The sequence below is a fragment of the Calonectris borealis genome, chromosome 3 (genome assembly GCF_964195595.1).
Source record: "Calonectris borealis chromosome 3, bCalBor7.hap1.2, whole genome shotgun sequence".
Taxonomy (NCBI): Eukaryota; Metazoa; Chordata; class Aves; order Procellariiformes; family Procellariidae; genus Calonectris; species Calonectris borealis.
This window is the reverse complement of record NC_134314.1, coordinates 17,917,166-17,939,576: the sequence shown is the minus strand read 5'-3', so window position 1 is coordinate 17,939,576 and position 22,411 is coordinate 17,917,166. Positions and strand designations below refer to the sequence as shown.

The 22,411-nt window shown below is 39.9% G+C and overlaps 1 protein-coding gene and 1 long non-coding RNA gene across 2 annotated transcripts; one reads left to right on the top strand and one right to left on the bottom strand.

Annotated features, from left to right (window-relative positions):
* Positions 1-1,089: 1,089 nt before the first annotated feature.
* On the top strand, positions 1,090-3,138 carry ID2 (inhibitor of DNA binding 2). The gene is made up of 3 exons (XM_075145110.1): positions 1,090-1,531; positions 1,756-1,820; positions 2,494-3,138. The coding sequence occupies exons 1-2, from the start codon at positions 1,184-1,186 to the stop codon at positions 1,810-1,812; spliced, it is 405 nt and encodes a 134-aa protein (XP_075001211.1). The 5' UTR covers positions 1,090-1,183; the 3' UTR covers positions 1,813-1,820; positions 2,494-3,138.
* Positions 3,139-5,812: 2,674 nt separating this feature from the next.
* Positions 5,813-16,105, bottom strand: LOC142080157 (uncharacterized). The gene is made up of 4 exons (XR_012672892.1): positions 15,641-16,105; positions 14,342-14,537; positions 7,676-7,768; positions 5,813-6,212 (listed from the first exon to the last, which is right to left on the bottom strand). It is a non-coding gene; the product is annotated as an uncharacterized LOC142080157 (long non-coding RNA).
* Positions 16,106-22,411: the final 6,306 nt, after the last annotated feature.

Genomic DNA, 22,411 nt, shown 5'->3' with positions numbered 1-22,411 from the left:
CAGCCGTTAGTGTAAGCAAAATACAGAAAAATACAGTGGAGCTAAACTTAAAAAATCTAAGTGACTTCTCCAGCTAAACAGAAAACCCCAACTTTTTCCTCTGGAATGTTTCTGGAAGATGTTTCATTGGCTGCAACCAAAAGCTGCAAAAAGTACAGCGTGTAGTAAGCATTTGCATTTGTCACTAGAAACAATCTATGCATAATTAATGATAGTACCGTGTCACAAGCACTGATAGGGTGCAGATGAGCAGCCTTTCAAGGGTAATACATGTAAATGCACTTCCAATATGCACATTTGCTTAATGGTCTCCAATTAATAGCATCATCTAGAATAGCCCTGTCCTCACGAAGCAGCGAACGAACAGCGGCGCCTGACTCTGCCAGGGCTCTGGCTGTCCTGTTCTCATCAGGGCAGAAAGTTGCAGTTGGTTCATATGTTTATTGACCTTTATTCTTGATGCTTACACCTCCTGCGTACATTTGCAGCTTGCAGCGCTCTGACCACTGACATTTTAAGACAAGTACTTTCAAAAACCGCTGGATGCTCTGATTCACGGTGACTTTTGGGAAGACTCGGCCTCCGCCAGCCCCTCGCTACAGCGCTATCCGGTTGTCCCACACCCTGCGCCCCTCGCTCCGGCACCGCCAGCCCTCACGGCTGCTGGCTCCGCGCTCAACCCCGCTCTTTCAACCCGCCGCACTCCGTGCCCTTACAGAGAGGGGAACTGGGGGGGGGACGCCGCCGCCCCGGAGGGGAGGGAGCGAGGACGGGAGCGCCGCGGTGGCGCTCGGGTTCCGCACAGCTCTGCCGCCCCTGCGGACTGCGGGCCCCGCGCCTTTGTGGCGGGCCGGGCGCCAACGGGCCGGCCGCGCACTATTTACTCCCTCAGCTGTGCGGAGCGGCCACGCCCCCTCCCGCGATTGGCTCTCCAGGCGGAAGGCCCGCGCAGCCCCCGCGCTGCCCGCCCCACCAGTGAGGGCGCCCCAGGGTGATGGACGTGCCGGCGGCCGCCAATGGCAGCGAGCGCGGGCTGGGCTCGGCGGCGGCGCTATAAGAGGAGGCCGCGCAGCCCCGCGCCTCAGTGCGAGCTCCGGCAGCGCCCAGCGGGGGAGGGCAGCGCCAGCGCTCCGCAGGCTTCCCGTCCGTCCGTAGGAACCGCTCTCTCCGCCCGCCTCCCAGCATGAAAGCCTTCAGCCCGGTGCGGTCCGTCAGGAAAAACGGCCTCTCGGAGCACAACCTGGGCATCTCCCGGAGCAAAACCCCCGTGGATGACCCCATGAGCCTGCTGTACAACATGAACGACTGCTACTCCAAGCTGAAGGAGCTGGTGCCCAGCATCCCGCAGAACAAGAAAGTGAGCAAGATGGAAATCCTGCAGCACGTCATCGACTACATCCTGGACCTGCAGATCGCCTTGGACTCGCACCCCAGCATCGTCAGCCTGCACCACCAGAGACCCGGGCAAAACCCTTCCTCCAGAACTCCTCTGACCACCCTCAACACAGACATCAGCATCCTCTCGCTACAGGTAAGCGCTCTCCCCCGCGCCCCCGGCTCTCCGCTGACCTAGATGGGGGAGTTTAAGTGGGTGTTAAGGAGCGTCTTCAACGGGGGGCGCGGCGGTCACCCCTGCGCGCCGGCGGGGCCCGACGTGCCGCGGGCGAAGCGCTTGGTGACCCGGGACAGTCTTCTCTGGCTTCCCCGCGTGCTCGGGCCCCTCGCCCTTACCCTTGTGGTGTTTTCTCCTCGCAGGCGTCCGAGTTCCCCTCAGAGCTCATGTCGAGCGACAGCAAAGCACTTTGTGGCTGAATCAAACGGTGAGTGCAGTGCCTTTTATTTCTAAACTTCGGGTAAAAAGTGCTCCCCTGGGGAATGGGCGGCATGGTGGGCATTTCTAAAAATGGGTCCTAAAAGTTGATTAGGAGATGCCCTTTTAGTCACTAAGAAAACAGACCAATAACTGACTCTTCCAGTCCAAAGTGTATTTTGTTGCTAAGGTTCGTTAAGCAGCACAGGCTGGTCTGATACTACTCGCTGCTTAATGCAAATTCTCTCGTTATCTGTTCTTGGAGTCTTAACTTCCTGGGCCAAAGTGACTGATTAAGTTGGGAATCTTGGCACAATTCCTTAAATTCTGTGATGTGGGATTGTCTGCGCTATCAGTTAAATAAGTGACTGCTTTTAATCAAGTAATTGCTGTAAGAGGCAGACTGGCGCCTCTGAGCATTGCATTTACAGATCTAAATAGAGATTGGACTGAGAATCGTCTTTCTACCCTTTGCCTTGAGTGTATGTTATTTTAATGTTCAATTTGGGCTCTTGAGAGCGAGTGTGTGAGCGTGTATGTGTTGCATCTGGACGCCAGGGTTTGCCCAATCTCTGAGTGTTTGGTTAAATGTTCAAACTGTGGCTTCCTCTCTGGCGCCAGTCTGTCCGGATCTCTGCCCTGTTAGCATTCTCCTAAATATGCCTCTTTTCAATCTCTTGCAGGTGTTCTACTGATGAGATTTTTTTTTTTTGCACAAGAAAATGTCTACAGGATTTTTTTTTTGAGGTGCTGAATTTATTTTTCAGCTGTATCTGGAGGGGAAAATCCACATCTAACTAAAAGGACCTTTTAAAATTAATAAAGAAGAAAAAAAAAATCAAGATTGATCTTTATCCCCACCCGATTCTTCAACTTGGACTGAACCTAGTTATTTATGAAGAGACTCTTAAATACCCTTTCCCTAGTTGGAAGGCTTCCTTTATATACTATTCCCAACGTGGGGAGCGAAACAAAAATCTCACAAGGAGTTGCCCATTTTAAAGCAGACTTTGCCTTTTTTTTCCAAAGGTGGAGCGTGAGTACCAGAAGGATCCAGTGTTCAGTTTTTTAGGAAAGTCTGTGGTCAGAAATTGCCTTTTTGACACAAACCTAGGACTGAATGCTGTGTATATATTTATATATAAATATATATATATGAGTGAAACCTTGTGAACTCTTTAATTAGAGTTTTCTTGTATAGTGGCAGAAATTTACATTTCTGCAAAAAGTGTAATGATGTACTTAATCATGCTAAACTTTTTATAAAAGTTTAGTTGTAAACTTAACCCTTTTTATACAAAATAAATCAAGTGTGTTTATTGAACTGATTGCTTGCTTTATTCTTTGGGGACCAATTGTTTGCTGGTTTTGATTTTTTGTTGTGTTTTTGTTGTTTGTTTTTTTTTTTAAGTACTTACACATTCTGTTATGACTTTACCAAGTAAAAATTCAAGTATGTAGAGAATATAAAGAATAAAATTACCTGAAGTGAATAATAATTCTTGTAACTTGGAAAATCTTATTTGAGTGTATATTCCAAAATTCTAAGCGATCTGCTTGTAAGCAGTGTGAAAGGAACTAGAAAAGGAATTTATTATAGAGGGGATGGTATTGACAAAGTGTTTGGAAACATACAAAAGCAGTTAATCCTGAGACATTCCCATGGAGTATTGCCTTTTTTTTTTTCCCCTCCCACCCCTATGGATGATTCAGTTCTCAGTAGTAATGGCCCAGATCTGTTAATTTGTGTTTAGAATAATCACTCAAAATTAAGGGTTGTGGGTGGTTATTAGTCCCCCAACTATTAAATTTCTCTAAAAAGGCTTTGAATGTGCGAGTTGGTGATGCGTTAACATGGGATCTAGAATGATGAAGTGACTGTTGCCTTTCCACACTGGAATGTTCATGCTTCCATGCAATATTTCAATGAAATGGGGTTTCTAATCAGTTGCAGCAGCTTCTCCGTATGACTAAGATACTGAGAATTGAGCTAAATCGCTGTTGTGTTACTGATTAAACTTTGGCTGCTCCTAAAGGGACTCTTTCTCCATAAGAATTAAATTAAGTTTGAAATAGGAGTCTAAATTCCTGAAAGCCAGTACCAGTTTATTTCTTCTTTCTCTTTTGCCCTCAGAAGCTATGCAATATCCCTTATTCAAGGGACACTTACTGTACCCCATGAATCCACTATCACTGTTCATTAGATCTGTTCAGTTGTCATAAGACAGTAGATGCGGGAACTGTGCCTTACCAGATGACATTCTAATTTAAGCTCGCTTACAAACTTGCCTGAAATGGGAAGTTAAGTTTTGAGTCCTACATATGAACTGAAGAGAATCACTTGCAATAGGAACGAAGGAAGCTTCGCTGATGCTCCGGGTAAGTACAGCTCTCTGGCAGGCACTACACTTTGGGCCTGAGGCAGCATGTTTAGGGTTTCTCTGGGGACTCTTAGAGTGAAAGGCAGGAGCCTCACCTGGGGCCAGTAACACTTTCACCAGCAAACAGGTGGGTGGGTGGTGCTCTGGGGCAGCAGCAGCTGCCTTTCCTTGCCCTTGACACCAAATCCATCCACGTAGGCTGGGAGATAGCCAGCTCTGATCTCTTAATACAGAAGCTGCCCTGCCCAAGCAGAAGCGCACCCTCTCAGAGGATCAATGCAATCAGAAGACAAGAAGGGTTAGCGAAAGCTGGGACGGGGAGGGGGAGACACACGGGACAGAGCTGATCTGCTGCTCACCGTGCCCCCCCAACCCAGCAGAGATTAAGGAAATCTCTCCGTGCAGCACACACTGGCTGTGCCTCCTGTGGCCAAACCTCGCTACTGTCTCAACACCCAGACTGCGCGGTTTGTTCCAACTTCGTGCAACGAACGCTTAACCCTGACAGCCCAGCAGTAAAATATTTCATTGCTGCAAATCAGCACGCCTCAGTCCCTAAAATACTCCTTTTCATGCATATTTTACCTAACGCTGAACAGTAGCAGATTTGAGGTTTTAATTACAGTATTGAGATCTTCGTCCTTCCAAACCAGTAACAATCTAACATAATCACTAACCAATTTCTCCCTCAAAACTAATTTTTCACCTTATTGTTCACTTTAGAGTGAGACCACAGTAAGCGTCACTTTAAATCCACAGTTCAGTTTATGAAATTAAAGAGCTGCAACAATCAGATCATTGCAATTATTTTAAGATCAACTCCTTTAGAAACTAAGGCATTTGCTCTTGATATTTTTAAGCAACAGGATGATTAACACACTTGTAGAATGAAACCAATTTCCTTATCATGCATAGCCAAAAGAGAAATTCACAATTTACAAGGCGTGGGGAGCTGAGCAGGAAAACAAACAAACATGCTTTTAAAAATGTAAATTAAGAATTCTGAAAGAGGAAAAATTTTTTCCTTTAACTAATCCATCATCTCGACAATGCATTCCTATGATCAGAACTAGGGGGTTAAGCTAGGTGCTCTACTTTGAGCTCCACTCTTTGGTTTTGTTCGTGAGATTTTTGTCATTCAAAGATAAACAGCAAGTCAAAGCTGAGTGCCCAAAGCCTTAATTCTTGAAGTTTCCTTGAAGATATGAGATTTCTTTATTCTATAGCATTGTTATTGTCTCTCCAGAATACATTAGAAAAATTTGTGAAATTTTCACCACTTTCCCTGGCCCATTTACTCTCTCTCTGAACACAGTTGCTGCCAACAGTCCCATTAACCGACTAGCTAAACACAGATCAAGAAGACCCATACTCAACTATGTGATGGCAAAATAGTTTTGGCAACAATCACATTTAAACACTCTAAAATCTTTTCAAGAAGGCCATGCTTGAAAGTTGCAAATGCACCTATAGACACTCCCCCACGGGATCCAACAAGAGACTGAAGAGGACTCTCCCCTCTAGAAGAGAGGTTTCCAAACCTGGCTTTGGTTGTGTATTGCCCTCAACAATGCATGGACCAGCCCAAGCCATGAACGTGCACTGAAATGTCTCATTTGGATTTTCAGGGAACATCTGTATATTATAAAGCATGTAATGCACTGCTGGTGGTATGTATCACAGCAGTTCAGAAATTGCCCCTCTCACACGCAGTCCCTCCAGTCTATCACCAGGTAAGGGAAACGCAAGAGCAGACGTCTGGGGTTTCTTTACTCTCTCCTGGGAAAACAGCATTGTGTCTACTGCACCAAAAATATTCATAACCCACTTAAAGAACCTGTGCCAATATTTTCACAAAAATATTACCGAGGACGCTGACTCCACGCTAAAATAGTACGCACCTTCGAGCCGCCTCCTCCCCGGCGGGTCTCCCTCCGCGGGGCCAGGTGCGTGGAGGGCCACTGCCACCCGCTGGTCCGGGCGGGGAAAGCAGGCGCCGCTCCGCGCACCGCTCCCGGCTGCTGCACGCGAAGCAAAGACGTGTTTTTAAAAGGGTAAATCGCTCGATTCTTTACGTTTTATGAATAACGGTCAGAGCACAGGTCTTCCACGGATTACTTAAAACCACATTTCATAGTTGCATCTGGGAAATGATGTTTTAGCTAATTCAGCTCTCCTAGCTGGGAATGTCACTCCTAAGAAGTAAAGCAGTTTGTAAAAACCTGAAGAAAAAGTTGCATTAAAATAACAAATACTTTTCTTGTACTGTCATGGGAAAAGCACCATTTGATTAGCAGTAGTTTGTATTTCATTCTGGAAAGTAAAACACGTTCTCTAAACAATCTTGTATGTGTTAAGGGTTCTCCTGTACAACAGTTTGCAGTCTGGATCAATCCATGCAATGTGGAAAAGATATAAAATCATTTACTAATGAGAATGATCATATTTGTGAGTAAGCATCTCTTCCTGTTTACCACTGTCCTTGCTTACTTATACGCAACAAGAAATGATTTATACAGCTTTTACTGGAAGCGGTAAGGAAGAGGGACAACAGAATGCAACTGTCGCGTGACAAAAGACTGAGTAAACTACATAAATGCTGGTATTAAATTTTGTTCATAAAAAGGTTTTCAAAAATGTACTCTTTAATTAAAAACTACTGTTTTGCAAAAGGATCAGTATTTCTGATCCTACAGATAAATGAAAATGTTTGATCTTTGAAATCCAATTTGTTTTATCCACATTACCATTTTCCTCTCTAGAACAGTCATCTAAGTTACTGTAATTCTGAAGTGTAAGAGCCAAATGCAAACACTATTTCAATATAACAAAGCTTGTATTGCACAGCAATAGTCACTGATTGTGTGAGCCACTTGCTAAAGTAAATTGAAGGAGGAAACAAAAGAGGAAACAAACAAATGCAATTACTTTTGGAGTCAATCATAGTAACTGAGAGGAATTCATATTTCAGTTTGTTGCTTGCCTTGAAAAAACATTAAAAATGAGGGGACACAGGGCAAAGACTGTAAATAGGGCCAAACTGAGAAAAACAAATTGCACAGAAAGTGCTGCAGTGGACTTGCTGCTGCTAGCTGCCCTAGAAGACAGCCCTTTACTTGCTGTCTATCCTCACAAGAATGTGATCAATGAATAGATAATGCAACATTATATGAAGTTACAGGACCTATCTACATTTGAAACAATTAAACTAACTACATTGCTTGCCAAAAAGAGTACGTTGTTATAATTTCTAGTAAATATCCCCACAAATTACACCATGTCTGTGGCGAACAGTTTTATGAATAGATCAGGTATTTCTATTTAGAACTAAGAGCTTGAGCCAGCTCTTTAGTTTTACTACTGATGGCAGAACTTCAAAAGCTTACACAAAGCTCTTTTTTTTTTTTAAAAAAAACAGAACTGGTCTGTAGATCTGCTGAATTTCTCTTTCATTTGGAAGAGAACAAATTATTTTGATACTTACCATCTTGCTTTTGATCAGGCACAGGACCAGCACTATTGCCTCACTCAGCCCACCTCGTGCAGCCCTCTCGCAGACAGCTGCAGTAGCCGATGCCTAGGGAAGAGCGTAAGACCAGCGTTAGATGATACTTCCTCCATGTACTCTCAGCATCTCGTGTTCTCTGAGCACAGCCTTCCTGATATTTTTGGCATGTAAATTCACTTTGTTGTACTGTTTGTCAATACAGAACTTGAATATCCTGAGTTATACCCGTCATCTTATTTCTTCCCATCCTGAGAAGAGATGTAGTGCTCTGAAGGGGGAGTGAGAGGGCAGGAAGAAAAGGGGAGGACAGGGATAACGTAAGACTAAGTATCTCCCGCGTATTAGACTGCGTAAGATCAAAGCAGCATATCTTGCCTTAAAAAAAGCAATGAGGTTGAAGTTTGAGTTGTGTTTTCAGTCTTGTGCAAGTTTCTTTCACCTGGACTAGAGAGCCCAGCCTCCTGCCCAGACCCGACCACCTCACTCAAGCAGAAAGCTTCTTACACTCCAGAGAACTGAGTTGGTTTAGCTAACGTCTGATACCAGTGCCCCAGGGAAAGGCAATGTACTAGACAACCTCCGGAAGTGTCCTTCAGCCATATCTTCTGTAAACCTCATGCTCATCCACAAGCTCTATGTGATCTTTTAGAAATTTGTGTGGTACTTGAAGAGAGGGAATGCAATTACAGTCTACTGGAAACCAATGCAGAGAGCAGAGAATACAGGTGAGCTTGTGCTCACAACAGACACTGCTGCTGAGATGTCTGCCATGTTTAGACCAGTAGCTTCATACCCAGCTGTAACATATTAATGCACTCTAGAAAAGACAAACTCATACACCATCAGAAAGGCACAGAGATTTACCTCATTGGAAATGGAAGAAGATGTTACTCATGGACATCGTTATGCAGGAGGTTAACTACAAGAGATGTGGAAGATGAGAGAAGATACCTATCTTCCATTTGCTAAGGGTAGGAGAGATGTGCTCCTACAGCAGGAGTATGCAAAAAAGGACCAAAAATATGAACATGTAAATATTTTTTTAAGTTCAGATTCAGTGTCAACGTGAGTTAATATACAGGAATAAAGTGATGGGAAGGCTATTTCAGAAAAACTGGTTAAGCTACATTTCACAACTTCTTGGAAAAGTATCTCACTTGTGCTTTTGTATTTCTGCTCATAAGTATATGAAAAAACTGTGCCACTGCTAGGGGTTTGGTTTTTTTAATTAAAAAGTTTGTGTAAAACACATTAAGTAAACCTCCCATTAGTACTTTTCAAAAGATTTAACAGTTAGAAGGCTGAGTAAATTACATGCCGAATCTATAAACTCAAGTCTAGCTCTTGTTAAAAAAGCTGTTTTACTGCACATAGATGTTTCCACCTAACAGATGTGAAGTAGGGCGCTACACACGTGGACACACGCTGTTTACTAATCCTTACTGACTCCCATTTTGCTCAGATTATCCCATCGTTGCTCTGGCCACTCTTATAGAAAAAGCTGGAAGTGTTGGTTGGACCTCATCCTGTAAGTATTAAAACTTCACAGTACCTATAAAATTAAATTTCTAAATTCCACTGTAAATCTGCTTCTTCAGTCATTCAAAAATTTTAAGAGTTCCTTGGAGATTGAACTTTTTGACTGAATTCATTTGATTCATGCACCTACCTAAGGATCTTTCTATCCTTCCAATCTAATTCTAATTTAGAAAAAAAAGCCATGCTTAGAGGAAAAAAAGCTTAATTGTTTAGCAGTTTGGACCTTTGTAATAAATATATACATAAAAACTGTGTATGTTATGTACACACCACATCCAACATGCAATTAGCAGTTTATTGACAGCATGACAAAAATTCTCATAATCTGAAAATCTGAAACAGATTGCCACTAATATTGAATGGTATGTTATTTTTTGGCAGCTTTGAGTACTTACTATTATTTTTATTACTATTTTAGGGGGCTCTGAGGTCGGCAATGTTGTCCAAAAAGATGAAAGAAAGGTGGATGAACAGGACTTGCCAGGGGAAAGGAAGCACTTACGGAGAGATATTCAAAGGTAGAAACCTTTGAATATACCCGGACTATGACAGACCTGAAGGAAAGCAGATTTGTGAGCTATGAGCCTAAAAATAACTGAAATTTTTCAAATGGAAAAAGAAACTCAGAAGTCAGGCATCAGAGTGAGAAAATGAAGCACGTACTTTAAGATTTTTTGGAGTTCCACTGGAAAATGTGAAGTGGCAACAACCTGTCACAAAACAATGGAAATGTGACTAAAAGTGGAAGAACGAGACAAGAGGGATACACAGGACAGAAAGAGTGAGTGATAATCGTATTCTCCCCCACTCCCAAAGAAAATCACCATAATTCTGCCAGGGGAAGAAAAGCAGGTTTTAAGCAAAGAATCACAGGCAATGAAAAAGTGGAAAATACAATGAATGAGACAAAGAAGAACTGTCCAGGTAAGAAAGAGGCAGAACAGAAGAAAGTACTTCTACAATGTAGAAAGTGAGGGCAGTCACAAATTCTACAAGAAAGAAATCAGAGATATTAGAACGCAGATATAGAAAACTTACTTGTCTTATGAACTAAGGAAGGGGATGGACAGCTTTATCCTCCAGCCTCACTGAAGAGTTTTAACAAAGAGCTAAAAAAACCTATTGTAATTCCACAGTATTTACAAATATAAAATGCTAATTCCAGCTGGCCTTGAACCTCAATCAGAATGTAAATGATTTTTTTTTCCACTTTGTAGATTATTCACACTGCATAACCTATGGAAGATAAACTGGGATTTTAGCCCTTGATTCTTATGCCTGCCATAATTGACCAAATTTAACATTTTTTTTAAGAAAAAAGAAGATAATACCTGTAAAAGTATTTCTTAAAAACTTCCTTTTGTGGGTTCATTTGCTAGGAAAATTATGAATGAATCATCTTCAGTAACTCAAATCCTGCCGAGCATACTCTTACAACAAAATATTATCATAGGAAGCATGTAATTCACTTAAAACAGGGAGAAGAAAAAATAGGTCAACTTTGACAACTTTTTTTTTAGATTCCATACTCAGGTACATTGAATAGCGTTATTTCTGATTAAATCCTATGTATTTATAACATCCGTAACCTCACATACGATTTCAGGGGTTTACCAATAAATGTGTAAATAAGTAAGTAATCAGGAGATTTTTTTTTATATTGTTTACATAAGGAATAAAAAGTGGTTTTTTTCCCTTCAGACCTATATGCAGCAAAGGATAAAAAGGACTATTTTATCAAAAATAATAGACATAATGAGCAGAGTTTAGAAAATGACAGAGAGGAAAGGACTGACACTAAAACCAAGAGTTCTGTGATCTAAATTTCTCTATCAATCAGATTTGCCAATGAAAGTTGTTCACTAAGAAACAATAACAGCAGGTTCTTTTGATATACAATTTTCAGGTTTACAAAGGAAAACGAATTCTATAAATGCTATTTTGGGGTTATTAATATCAGCAACCCAAAGGTTAGAGAGAGAGTGGATGTGAAGATGCAGCATTTTTCCAAACCTGAAAAAGGATACATCTGTAGTACAACTGGAAAGCATGATTGCAGTATGTGAAGATGAGCCTAAGCAAGCTTTCATCCTGTTAGGTTGGGTACCAACACTAGAGAAGATTGTCCAGAACAGACTTCAATGTAGGAGACAGCCATGGAAAATATACAAGGCTGTACTGACATTTAAATCTTCGCAACCTGACTGCTCTTGATGCTTCAGACAGCTGGTTCAGTCATACTCATCTGTGTGAGCTGACCTAACACCATCAGATTACAGACTACATACTACATATGCATACCCAAAAGCAAATGCCAGAGAGCTTCAGTGGAGGTATACTCAGAACTATTACTTCACATAATCTATTACTGGATATCTGTCCTTATCTTTGAGACACTGTCACATCAAAATGTAGGACCTAAAGGTAAATGTAAGATAACTGTGTGGCAATTTGATGTAAGTCATAACAGAAAAAGGTCTCAAAAAAGAACACTTGCAAAGAGACCTTCAGATAGACGCCTCTTTAAGTAACTGAGTATTTCACCGAGCAGGCATTTATAGACATTTTTCAGTTTCCTGGAGAAAAAAAAAAAGCTTTATAAATGTAATCAATTTCAAGTTTAAAAAGTACTAGTTTACTATCTCTTAGTCTCTGAACTATTGCTGAAATGTATTTTTAAGTTTTTTGACCAACTGATGGCTTCCACACATTTCTTAAGCGCTTAATTTCAATTCAGCAAAGAAAGTCCATTTCATTTAATGCCTATAAAGTTGGTGAATGATTTAAGGTGTCCATGAAAACACTTAAAAGCTACAAACACTTCTTACCTTTCCCTTCAAAGTTCTGGTGTTTAAGCAGCTCAAACAAGTAATTTATCAGCTGTTGAAGGTGATGAAACAGGGCTTCACTGATGTGGGGGAAAATAACGATCTCGTGGTTAAGACTTTGAACTGGGAGTTATGAGACATAGCTCTTAGTCCCAATTTCCCACAGACTTTGTATATGACCTCTGCAAGTCATTTCACTCCTTCATGTTTCTATGCCTCTGTAAAAATGGGAAATTTCGTTCTCTCTCTTGGGAATTCTTATGAACCAGCATATCCGAAATGGTATGATACTGACTGACCTTTGTAATACTAAACAATTGCAGCAAAATTCTTGGGCATTAAAATTAATCATTTATCATGTTAAATTGTACCTGCCACATGCTTAAACAATTGCCAGCCATGACTTGGGAGTTACATGGCCTAGAAGCCCTCTCAGAGTAGCCACTGCTTTTAGTATTATGTTTTAAAGAGAGAATACCAGTATCAATAGGAAGATTCCATCGCAATAGGCCAAAGAACGGTCCTTATCCTGTTGGAAGTATTAATGTAGATTCAAGCCCTAGTTTTGCTTACGTTACCGAGTAAAAAAGAGCCAGGGAGAAAGCATAAGCACTGGGCACCCACACATCTCTGTGTAAGGAAAAAGCCGTTTCTTTGGCCCTGAATGTAGATCAGGTAACATGATTTTATGTAGCTTGCATTTTGCTTAAACAAGCAGTTAGTAACACATTCTCTCTCCTTTCTTACCATTCTATAATAGTATAAAGATGATTTAAATTTAGCAGACCCTTGGGGAATTGAACAACATAATGTAAACAGTGAAGAGGCAATTAAAACACGAGCCTAAATGATACTGTGACAAAGGAGAGACAGGGCACTGAAGTGCAAAATTCCTTAAGAAGTTAAAAAATAAATAGCAAACCATTTTACTTGGATTCTTCCAAGACACATACATTTAAATATCGATGTTAATAACACTGTAACATGGAAGCAAAAACCCAACATGAAGATAGGCTGGGTGTAAGGTTACTGTGTAAAATACAGGAATCACACTCGTGACTGGAAGCCTGGCCATCAAGGGCACGAACAAGACGCTATTAATCCAATATGCAAAATCTGCTGGTTTGCTCTTCTGTTTGAGCTGACAACCACTGTATCCCATACAACTGGAATGGTCTGGAGTTTCCCGTTATTGTTGCCACTGCCTCTTTGCCTCCAACCAGCTTGGTGTCCCCTGGCACTTTCTATTTCACGGTACAGATTTAAAGTGTGACTTTCTGCATTTGAACTTCTATTTCTGCCCTTCTGAGAGGGAATTTTGCAACTCTTGCTCTTTCACAGGTATTTACACCGAAGCTTACTCCATCAGTGAATTTCCCAGGAAAACAAATGGTTTGGCACATGCTAGTTTTCCTTTGGGAGTCCTATCAGTGGTGAAAGCAGTGATAGCTGCTGCTTGAAACAAATTTCTGTGCGTTTTCCTATGTAAAACCAAAAAGTGCAAACCAGAGTGGTCATCTTATGATTCTTCTCGTTCACTTATATTACTCTCAAGCACTCCCAGTGAATGAAATTCCACAACTTCCCTAGGTAACACTGATATTACTTTATTAGAAAGCTTTTATTTTCAGAATATTGTTTTTTTCCACCAGAAATTAGAAGCTGATTACTTTGTGCTCCACTGATGGAACTTCTTATAATCTTTCTGTAACTATATTTTACATATCAATAAATTATGTCCATTCAGCCTTCCTTCTTTTAAATTCAACAAATCCAACTCCTTAAATATTATATACCTGTAAGTCATATTTTCTAAATGTTTTTGCTGTTCTCTTCCAGTTGCTTATTAAAGGTGCTCAGGTCTGGACACAGTACACCTTCAGCAGCAGGGCATACCTCTCCTGGATTGTATGGTACTCCTATTAATATACCCCTCAGAGATTTCTTCCCTCTGCCTTCAACGGTATCACTTACCTTGTTAGCTTAGTACTGGTTTACTAGCCACGCTAAAACCCCATTGTATTCTGCTGTATTTCAGTCGGTTATACTCCATTTTATATCTGTGCATTTGATTTCACTTTCATAAGTGCAATACTCTTATGCTTTCTGTTTACTGAATGACATCATGTTAATTTACAGTCCTTTATGTACCAAGTAATTCTGTCCTTCAGGATAAGGCAGGTTGCTTATAAAAATACTGAATAAAAATGGACCAAACAGACCCCCACGTGACCCTACTTTGACATGAGATAATTGATAATCACTCCAAGTCTACCTTTTCAAGCAGTCTGCTTTCACTTCATTGCATGATTTTCTTAAGCTTCGATGATAAAAGTCTTACTGAAGTCAAACATATCACGTCTCCTGTATCCATCTTCTGCAGGCCAGCTACTCAGTCAAAAGAGGAAATTAGAGAAATTTGGTAAGGGTCATTCCTGAAAACTCCATGTTGACTTTCATACTTGAAACACCTGATGAATAATAAAAGCTTGATGTATAAAGTTCTTGCAAATATCAAAGTAAAGATGACTTGTAATTCCCCATGCCCACCCTTTTTCCCTTGAATAGGGTTCCAGGTAGACCTTTCCTATCTTCTAATAGCTATAACTCCATGAAACAGCCATCTCTCCTTTTCTCCAAGAAAACTCATCATGGTTTATAGATTGTTTTGACTGGATCCTTAGCTTCAACAGGAAACAGAGCTAGGCCATACTGACTTGAGCCAGTCATTGCAAGAAAAACAAACACACTTAAATTATTATCTGGACAAAAACTTGTTGGTATGCTGGACAGGTCTAAGTGTTCAGAACCTCCTGTTTCTAATCTCAGAAGTTTTCTTTTTTTAGTAATTACTCATTTCTTCGGATTACACAATTCCCCTGTATAATTTAGCTTTGTAAGATAATTGGAAAGAAGAAAAATATATTCAAAGGTAACCCCCTGGCGCTGTCCTTAAGCAAGCCAAACATTTGCGTGGAGTTAACTTATCTTAAATTATTTTTCTGTTTCTGCCTGGTTTTATTCAGAAAGCATTAAACAGAAAACCTTACAATAGCTAAACATGAATGCATTTTGATGATGTTTTCTTAAGAGTATTTTCAAATCCAAAAAGATATCTGAATCAAATACATTTCAGTGCTACATAGCATCAATTTGGAAGATTTTAATGACTACCTTCAGCAATTTTTTTTCTGAAATCTCTTTTCTTTAGCAGTAATTTACTTTCTTAGAAGTGTTGTTCATTTACACATTTATATTGTAATTGCACATGTTCCCAGGCAGTTAAGAATTTTCAACCTTTGCACTATCCATGGCATGTGTTCACATCACATCCTCAGCTCATACTTGAGATATAGGTGCTGTGTCATCTCAGTCCTGGCTCCACTACAGAATTCTGGAGTTCCCAGAAAGACTTACCGTTCAGGGTAACCTATGAATAGGTTTTTTCTCCATTTTTAAATGTGAATTTAAACATCTCCATGCATTGCTCTCAATGACCTGGAAAGGGGTGTCCAAGTCCTCATACTAAGACTGATAGATCAATCTTACAAGCTTAGTGTAAACTCCTATATACCTGTGTGATGGCATAACTCTTGCTGAATGTCGGCTCAGAGTCTGTGGCTCTGCTCTAAGCAGATAAGAGCTTGACAACTATCTACAGTGGAGACTCTCCTCAAGGGTTGCCAGAGTTCTGATGAAGTGTGCCACTATGACTGAGCAGGTTCCACCGTAGACATGTAATATATCATTATCCTGTTTAGCAGCCTTTTCAGATAGCTTTGCTCAGCTATTAACATGATCCTGACTTGATCCTGTGAAGACAAAACCACCCCCTTTTAACATCCTGGTCATGGAAGAATTACCTCGGTATGGGAGGCTACATGAAAATTACATTCCCCAGTTAAAATAGAATCGCTTGGGAAGAGGGGAAGCTATAGGACTTCACAGACGCTTTATCCAAAAAAGTGGAAGTGGCAGAGAGCGCCCTAAGTGTGGATTTCACCTGCTCTCCTGAACAATGTCACAATCTGAAAAGAAACATAATCATAAAGGCGATGTTGTAAACTCCACTGAAGTTCTGTCCTACAGTCCTAGCCTCATCATTACCCAGGATCTCTCCCATAGCACAGGAACTAACACTGACAGACGTCCAGTATTCACATTGAAATAGGAAGGTTGAGTGGACTAGAATAGGTAAAGAATTTTTCATCAGATCAGAAAAAGATGCTATTTTGACGTTTGTTACTGACAGAGCAAAAAATTCTGACAATGTGATGTGAGAAATCCCTGAAATGTGCATACTGAATTTTTGATCATAGACCTGGGAACGTACTAAACAGGGATTAAGGTTAAAGACACCTTAGGAAGAGAAAGCTCTGCTTCTTACATTAAAGACAAAAAATACGTATCAAAATAAATCAGGATGTACACATACGCACACAAAATCAGGACGGAGAAATTAGGATCCTGTTCCCAATCGTGACTCAAATCATCTACCACATATTTAAAGCACTTAGGAAAGGAATGAGCAGATGAATATGGTGCTTAACATATCAAAACCAAGGACTTCTGGAGCGTGAGGAGTAGACCTTGTATCACACTATATGTTGATACATTTTGGTGTTGTTCACATCTCTGAACATGGGAGAGAAGTGCCCAGCATGTGTTTCAGACACAAGTTTTGAGACATTGATGAGCAGAATTTCCTCTCTTCAGTCTGAGCATGTCTCCGAGAAGCGATACGTTACGGTCTTGTAATAAAAATATGTAGAGACAGACACCTTTTGGATAAAGTGGCTGAGTTTCACTATCATAGTCAGGGATTTCTCAACTTCTAGAAGTATGCCATGGGATTACACAGTTCACAGCTAGACCTCAAAATAGGTGCTGATAGATACAAAAAAAAAACCCAAAACAAAAAAGCCCTAAGGTTGTTTTTCCACGTATTGCAGAAAGACTAGAAAGGAGCTCATCATAGTAGCAGGATGAGTGTCCAACTACTTTATCCAACTTTTCACAGCCTGAAATGAATCCTGAGGAGAAAAAACTCTTATAAGTTTCTTCCCTCCCTTCCCTCCCTTGAACTCCAGGGGCTATTTAAACACAGGTGATTTTTTTTTTGTCTACTGGCCCTTGAAATAAAAAAAAAAAAAAATTGAAAAACCATAAAGTACTTTATAGAACCTGAGCAAACTGGTCTTATAATATGTTTTTAGAAGCCAGTCATTCAGGCAAAGGAGTCCTGGTCCATCTCAGATGAGCCATCATCACTGTCAGGTCTTTGCTAAAAGACAACTAGTCCAAACAAAAGTAATTTGCATTTTTTTCCTGAAAGTCCAAATACTTTCAAGGACAAGAAAAAAATAACAGTCCCCTTCATATACTGGAAAATAACAGAAGTGGGACTACTTTCCTGAATTTGAATTTTAAGCATAAATGCCTTCCCTTGCAAATCTAGGATGAATCACCATTGCACTTTCTGCTTGGTAGTAAAGTGTGTACTGTAAGTGCAGAAAAATGAGTTCTATGGGTCCCAGTATTGCAAAGCATCTACCAGGTGCTTAAAGAAATTACTGTACAGAGAGCCCTGAAAGTTGATGTGAAGACTATGGGACAAAAAAAAAAAAAAGGATCATTATTGAAGACTGTAGCCATGGACTACAAAATTAAAGACTCCAGTTCATATTAACATATAAAAAGATCTGATGAAGCTGAGCTAGCCTGTCATCAGATGGAAGAGAGGCAGAAGGTAGCACAGATGGTGAAGAGAGGAAATTATTCATGGTTCCTCGCCACACCTTGAAAGGAGCTACTGAAAAGATGATGTTGAAAATTAAGACCAGAAGGCATCCAGGAACAACAAAATCTCTAAACCCTCCTTTATATTCCAAAGGTGTAAATATGTCCTGAAGTTAAATAGGCTTATGGTTTGAGAATTTGTTTTTTATAGAAAATGAAAAAATCAAGACTTCTTTTTATCTTTCAGAGTAAAAATACCTGAACACCAAAGGTTGGCTCTTGAGTCTTTAAACAAACGTAGGACCTCAAAAATCCTGGCATACTAGATCAACACTCATGAACTTAAGTCTTCAAAGTTGTCTTTCTTCAGATTACTTCAAAGCAAGAGCTAAAATGTCCTGTATATTACATTATTTGCAGTGCCATTCAGGCCTGCAGCATCAAGCATAACTTACAGAGGTCCATTAGGAAAATGAACACTTCCTGAGTGCAGCCCTGAAGTTCTTCTAGAATCTTAACAGACTACTTACAAAACAGATGAGCTGACAACTGTGCTTATCTTATGAGCAAGCATTGCCTGATTATTTATCAGGAATAGTTGTAAGGAATCCAAGAAGCAGGTTTTTCCCCCACTTCATAAAGTTTGAAGGTTCTTTCCTTCAAATAATATATAAACTAGTGCAGATATAAACTAGTACACTTTTTTCAATGTGTCCATTACTGTCCACAACAAAGATATCAGATAAAATATATTTTAAAACCAGTTTTGTGGACTGTGGATATGTATATCCTGTGAACTTCCCAGGACCTGAGGAAGAGGATGGAGAGGGGTGAGGAAAAAATTGATTGTAGAACATAGACCTAGGTTGTAAAACCTTCCTAGGGTAAAAAAAAACAACCAACCAACCAAACAAAATCCCATCCAAGCAAAAAACACCACCACCACTGCAGTAGAACAGGATTTTCTGTCATTGCTGAAGTGGGAAAAATTGCAATGTACAGCAGTACTGAAGATATGAGGAAGAAGTTGGAGAGCAGGTACTGTTAGCTACCAAAGCCCCAACTACCAGTCAGGTGGTAAGGCAGAACTGAAACAGTTCCAAGTGTTCTACACGATGCACTCATGCACTGAGCATGGTAAGTGGGGGCAAGACAGGACATAACCATGTCCAGTAAGAACAAGGGAAAGCAAATTTACTTAGTCCCGAATGACTGGAACGCCAAAGACATTCAAAGTTAGAATCTTAACTTTTTGCCAAAAAGGGAGAGGACCACAAACAGGCTGCAAGGTTTATAGTCGCAGAGGACACATCAAGAGGATGGGAAAAAAAAATGCTGAATGATGACAGAAAGCTAACTTAATAGTAACTTCAGTTTAGATTTCAGGACTTCTCATAGTTTAAATGAACATAAAATAAAGGGGGCCTCTGATGTCAGTAAAAGTCCAATTTGACTGGCAGGTGAAAGCTCACGACTCAATTCTTGACTCTCCTGGAAAATATATATAACTCTGTATTCTACCATTGGTGAAGTGGGAAAGGATTTTTCTGGTGTCCAAAATGAAGCTAGTAAAATTTTGCTGCCTCTCAAAAGTACTATGACAAATTCAGAAAGATTTGAAGGTGCCAGGATATGTAAACAGATTCAAGAATATGTATTGCCTTTAGCCAAGCACAAACCATCACATTATTTCAGAAGAGAGAAATATTAAAACCCAAAAAAGTTAAATCTGTTGATTGCTTCCCTGTAGTTTAATTAGCAAGGAAAGGCAGTAAGGCATCACAGAATTTCCACTTTAGTTTTACTGTTCCCCACAGTCAGTATTTTATGCCTGTGTTTTTATTTCTAGATTCCAGGGACACATACAAACCATTCAAACTTTTTTCGTTTGTTTTCTGTCATGAGAAATCCTGGACACAAGTAAAATCTTATAATGGACCACTATTATTCCTCTCCTCCCCGTCTCCTTCATAAACAATAAACACGTTGTACTCAAGTAATGATATACAGACACTGTTTGGTTTACTTAAAAAGATAATTATCCAATCCAGGTTACTTCTGTAGAAGCAACGAAGATATGTGATATCAGTACTCAGAAAGGAAACTTGAAACATGAAAGAACCCTGTACACTGTACTATGTAATGACAACACTAAGAATTCACAGAACAAAAAGAATGCTCCGTTGCTAGAATCCCATCTTTAAAAGAAATATACACTAACTCTCAAATACAACCTTTTGTTACATAAAACCTCACACAACCCCTCACCTATTTTTTTCCTCCAAAAGATCATGTTTTTCTAAAATATTCCAAGGGGTTTTTTTCCTTCCACTTCAGAAGAAGGTGACCCTAAGATATGATAAACTAAGAGAAGGAAATCAGCCAACTGCATTTCTTTTAGAAGTTTATCCAGTGTCACTATCATAACAAAACATGCTTTGGGGAAAAAAGAACACCTTTTAATGCTTTTTAAGGCCCAAACATTTGGTATTGCGAGTATCAGTCTTATTAAGGAACTACAATCACTTATGACTGAGAAAACATTGCTAAAAAACCTGTAGCTCTGAGTCCTTCTGGAAGACAGGGCATAAATTTCTAAAACGAAACTTAACTAAGTGCATCACAGGAGTCAGACCGCAAATGAAAATACAAATGTTAGACTCAAAGCTCAACAAAAGAAGAAAACCTCCTCTATCATTAGTCTTATGTTTTACCACAAAAGAACTGAATCATTAGTGCCAGAAGCTGTGCTAAGCTGCAATGAACACGTGCCTCTATTAAAAGAATTCCATGTGAAGACTTTAACAAAGCAATCGTAAGCTAACTAACCATAAGATCAATGAAAACACACTACAGCCAAAAAAAAAAAAATCAGCTTTTCATCAGCTTTAAATTTTGACTTCTATAACCTGCTTCCATTTGTTAACCAAAGGGCAGAACATACTGCATACTCAGCTTGCATGATAATGAAAAAGTTATCTGGATGTTAAATAGCTAAAACAATCTTTTTAACAGTTTGATAGGTCTCCATGTGCCAGTTAGTCTTTAGAAAATTCTAGTTCTGTTGGAAACATGGTTTGATATTATTTATACTTTAAATTACTAAAATTTTTGAGCACCCTGTTTTTTTCTCCTTTTTGTTGAAATTCAGAAACCTGTGAGAACATGTCAAACTCATGAAACTGCATGGAGAAAGATTCCAAGTAAAATTATCCCCACTCCACCCTTATACTGATGAAATGGGCCTTAATAAAGATAACCGAAATCTAGAAAATATAATGCACAAGGCTAACAGAAAGCAGTGCATAAGGTTAGCACAGTCTTTCCAGTCTTCTCTGCTTAACTGGAATTTGAATTTTGCTCCAAGTTCTCCCCAGTACAGCTACTATTTGGCACAGAAAAGACCAAAATCCTAACAGCAAGCTTTACCTTATACTAATTAGCACGTTGTATTTCTCTCACGTGTCTGAAAATTCACTACTAGGTATTAACACTTCTATTTTACCACAACTGTGGCTTTCAGTTGAGAGACCTCAAATATCCAGGTATTATTTTCTTTGGCAATTTCTTAGTAATGTATTTAGAAACTTAAATAAACCTGTCACAGATGATAAAGCTATCTAGCGTCAAGGCCATGGGGTGCAACATGCTGGACTACGGATAACAGATGCCATTGGGATCCTCTGCCTGTGTGTCTCGTGGCCGTACAAAGAACTTCCCATATTCTCACCGTGAGGTCCAGAAAGCTTCCCACAAGAGTTGCAAAGGTAAAAAACAGTCTTCGAGGATTCTGTGGACAGAAGTGAACAGCTGAACCCCAGACCACAAGAGAAACCACCTATTTTCAGCATACTGTATAAATCCATACTAAGTGTGTCCCAGCAGAGTTTCCCAAAGATCACATAATGAAAAAATAAGAGAAGAAACAAAAAAAATTAACAGTATCTGAAAAGAAAACTTGAGAAAGCTAAGGACTGAAAACTTACTAACACCACATATAAATTCTGCTGCATGGGCAAAGTCATACAGGGTGGTCAGATATCCCAGACTGACCAGTACAGGCACAAAATGGAAATCTTTTTCAAGAATTTCCAAGAATTTTACTAGATCATTATTTTGTTGCAAGTTTTACAAGTGGGATGTAAGAATTTCCTCTCCCCCTTCCTCATGAACTGCAACCCTGGAAAAAGCTGGCAAATAGCCGTAAGAGTCTCACATAAATCCTGGAATGTTACTTGCATCCAACTTTTCCTTTCAAAACCAATTTATTTTCACCCTACCATGCAAACATATCCAGGCATCAGAACAAGAGGACAAGCCAAACTGTGCTCTTCAGATTCAGTTAGGCAAAAAAGTCGTGGTTTCAAGTTCCTGTAGTGCTCAGTCATCCAAAATTAGAGTGGATACATAAACTATCATTACAAGAGTTCTGGAAAGTGGTGAGTACCAGAAATAAGTTTGCAGTTGTCTTATTGTTTTATAGTCTTCATTCATTTCCATCCTCCATGGAACTCTTGGGTTCCATGATTCCCCACAACTCACAGAGCTAACATTTAATATTTCAACACTGGAAATTGTTTATGGTTTCTTAACTCCAAGAATTGTG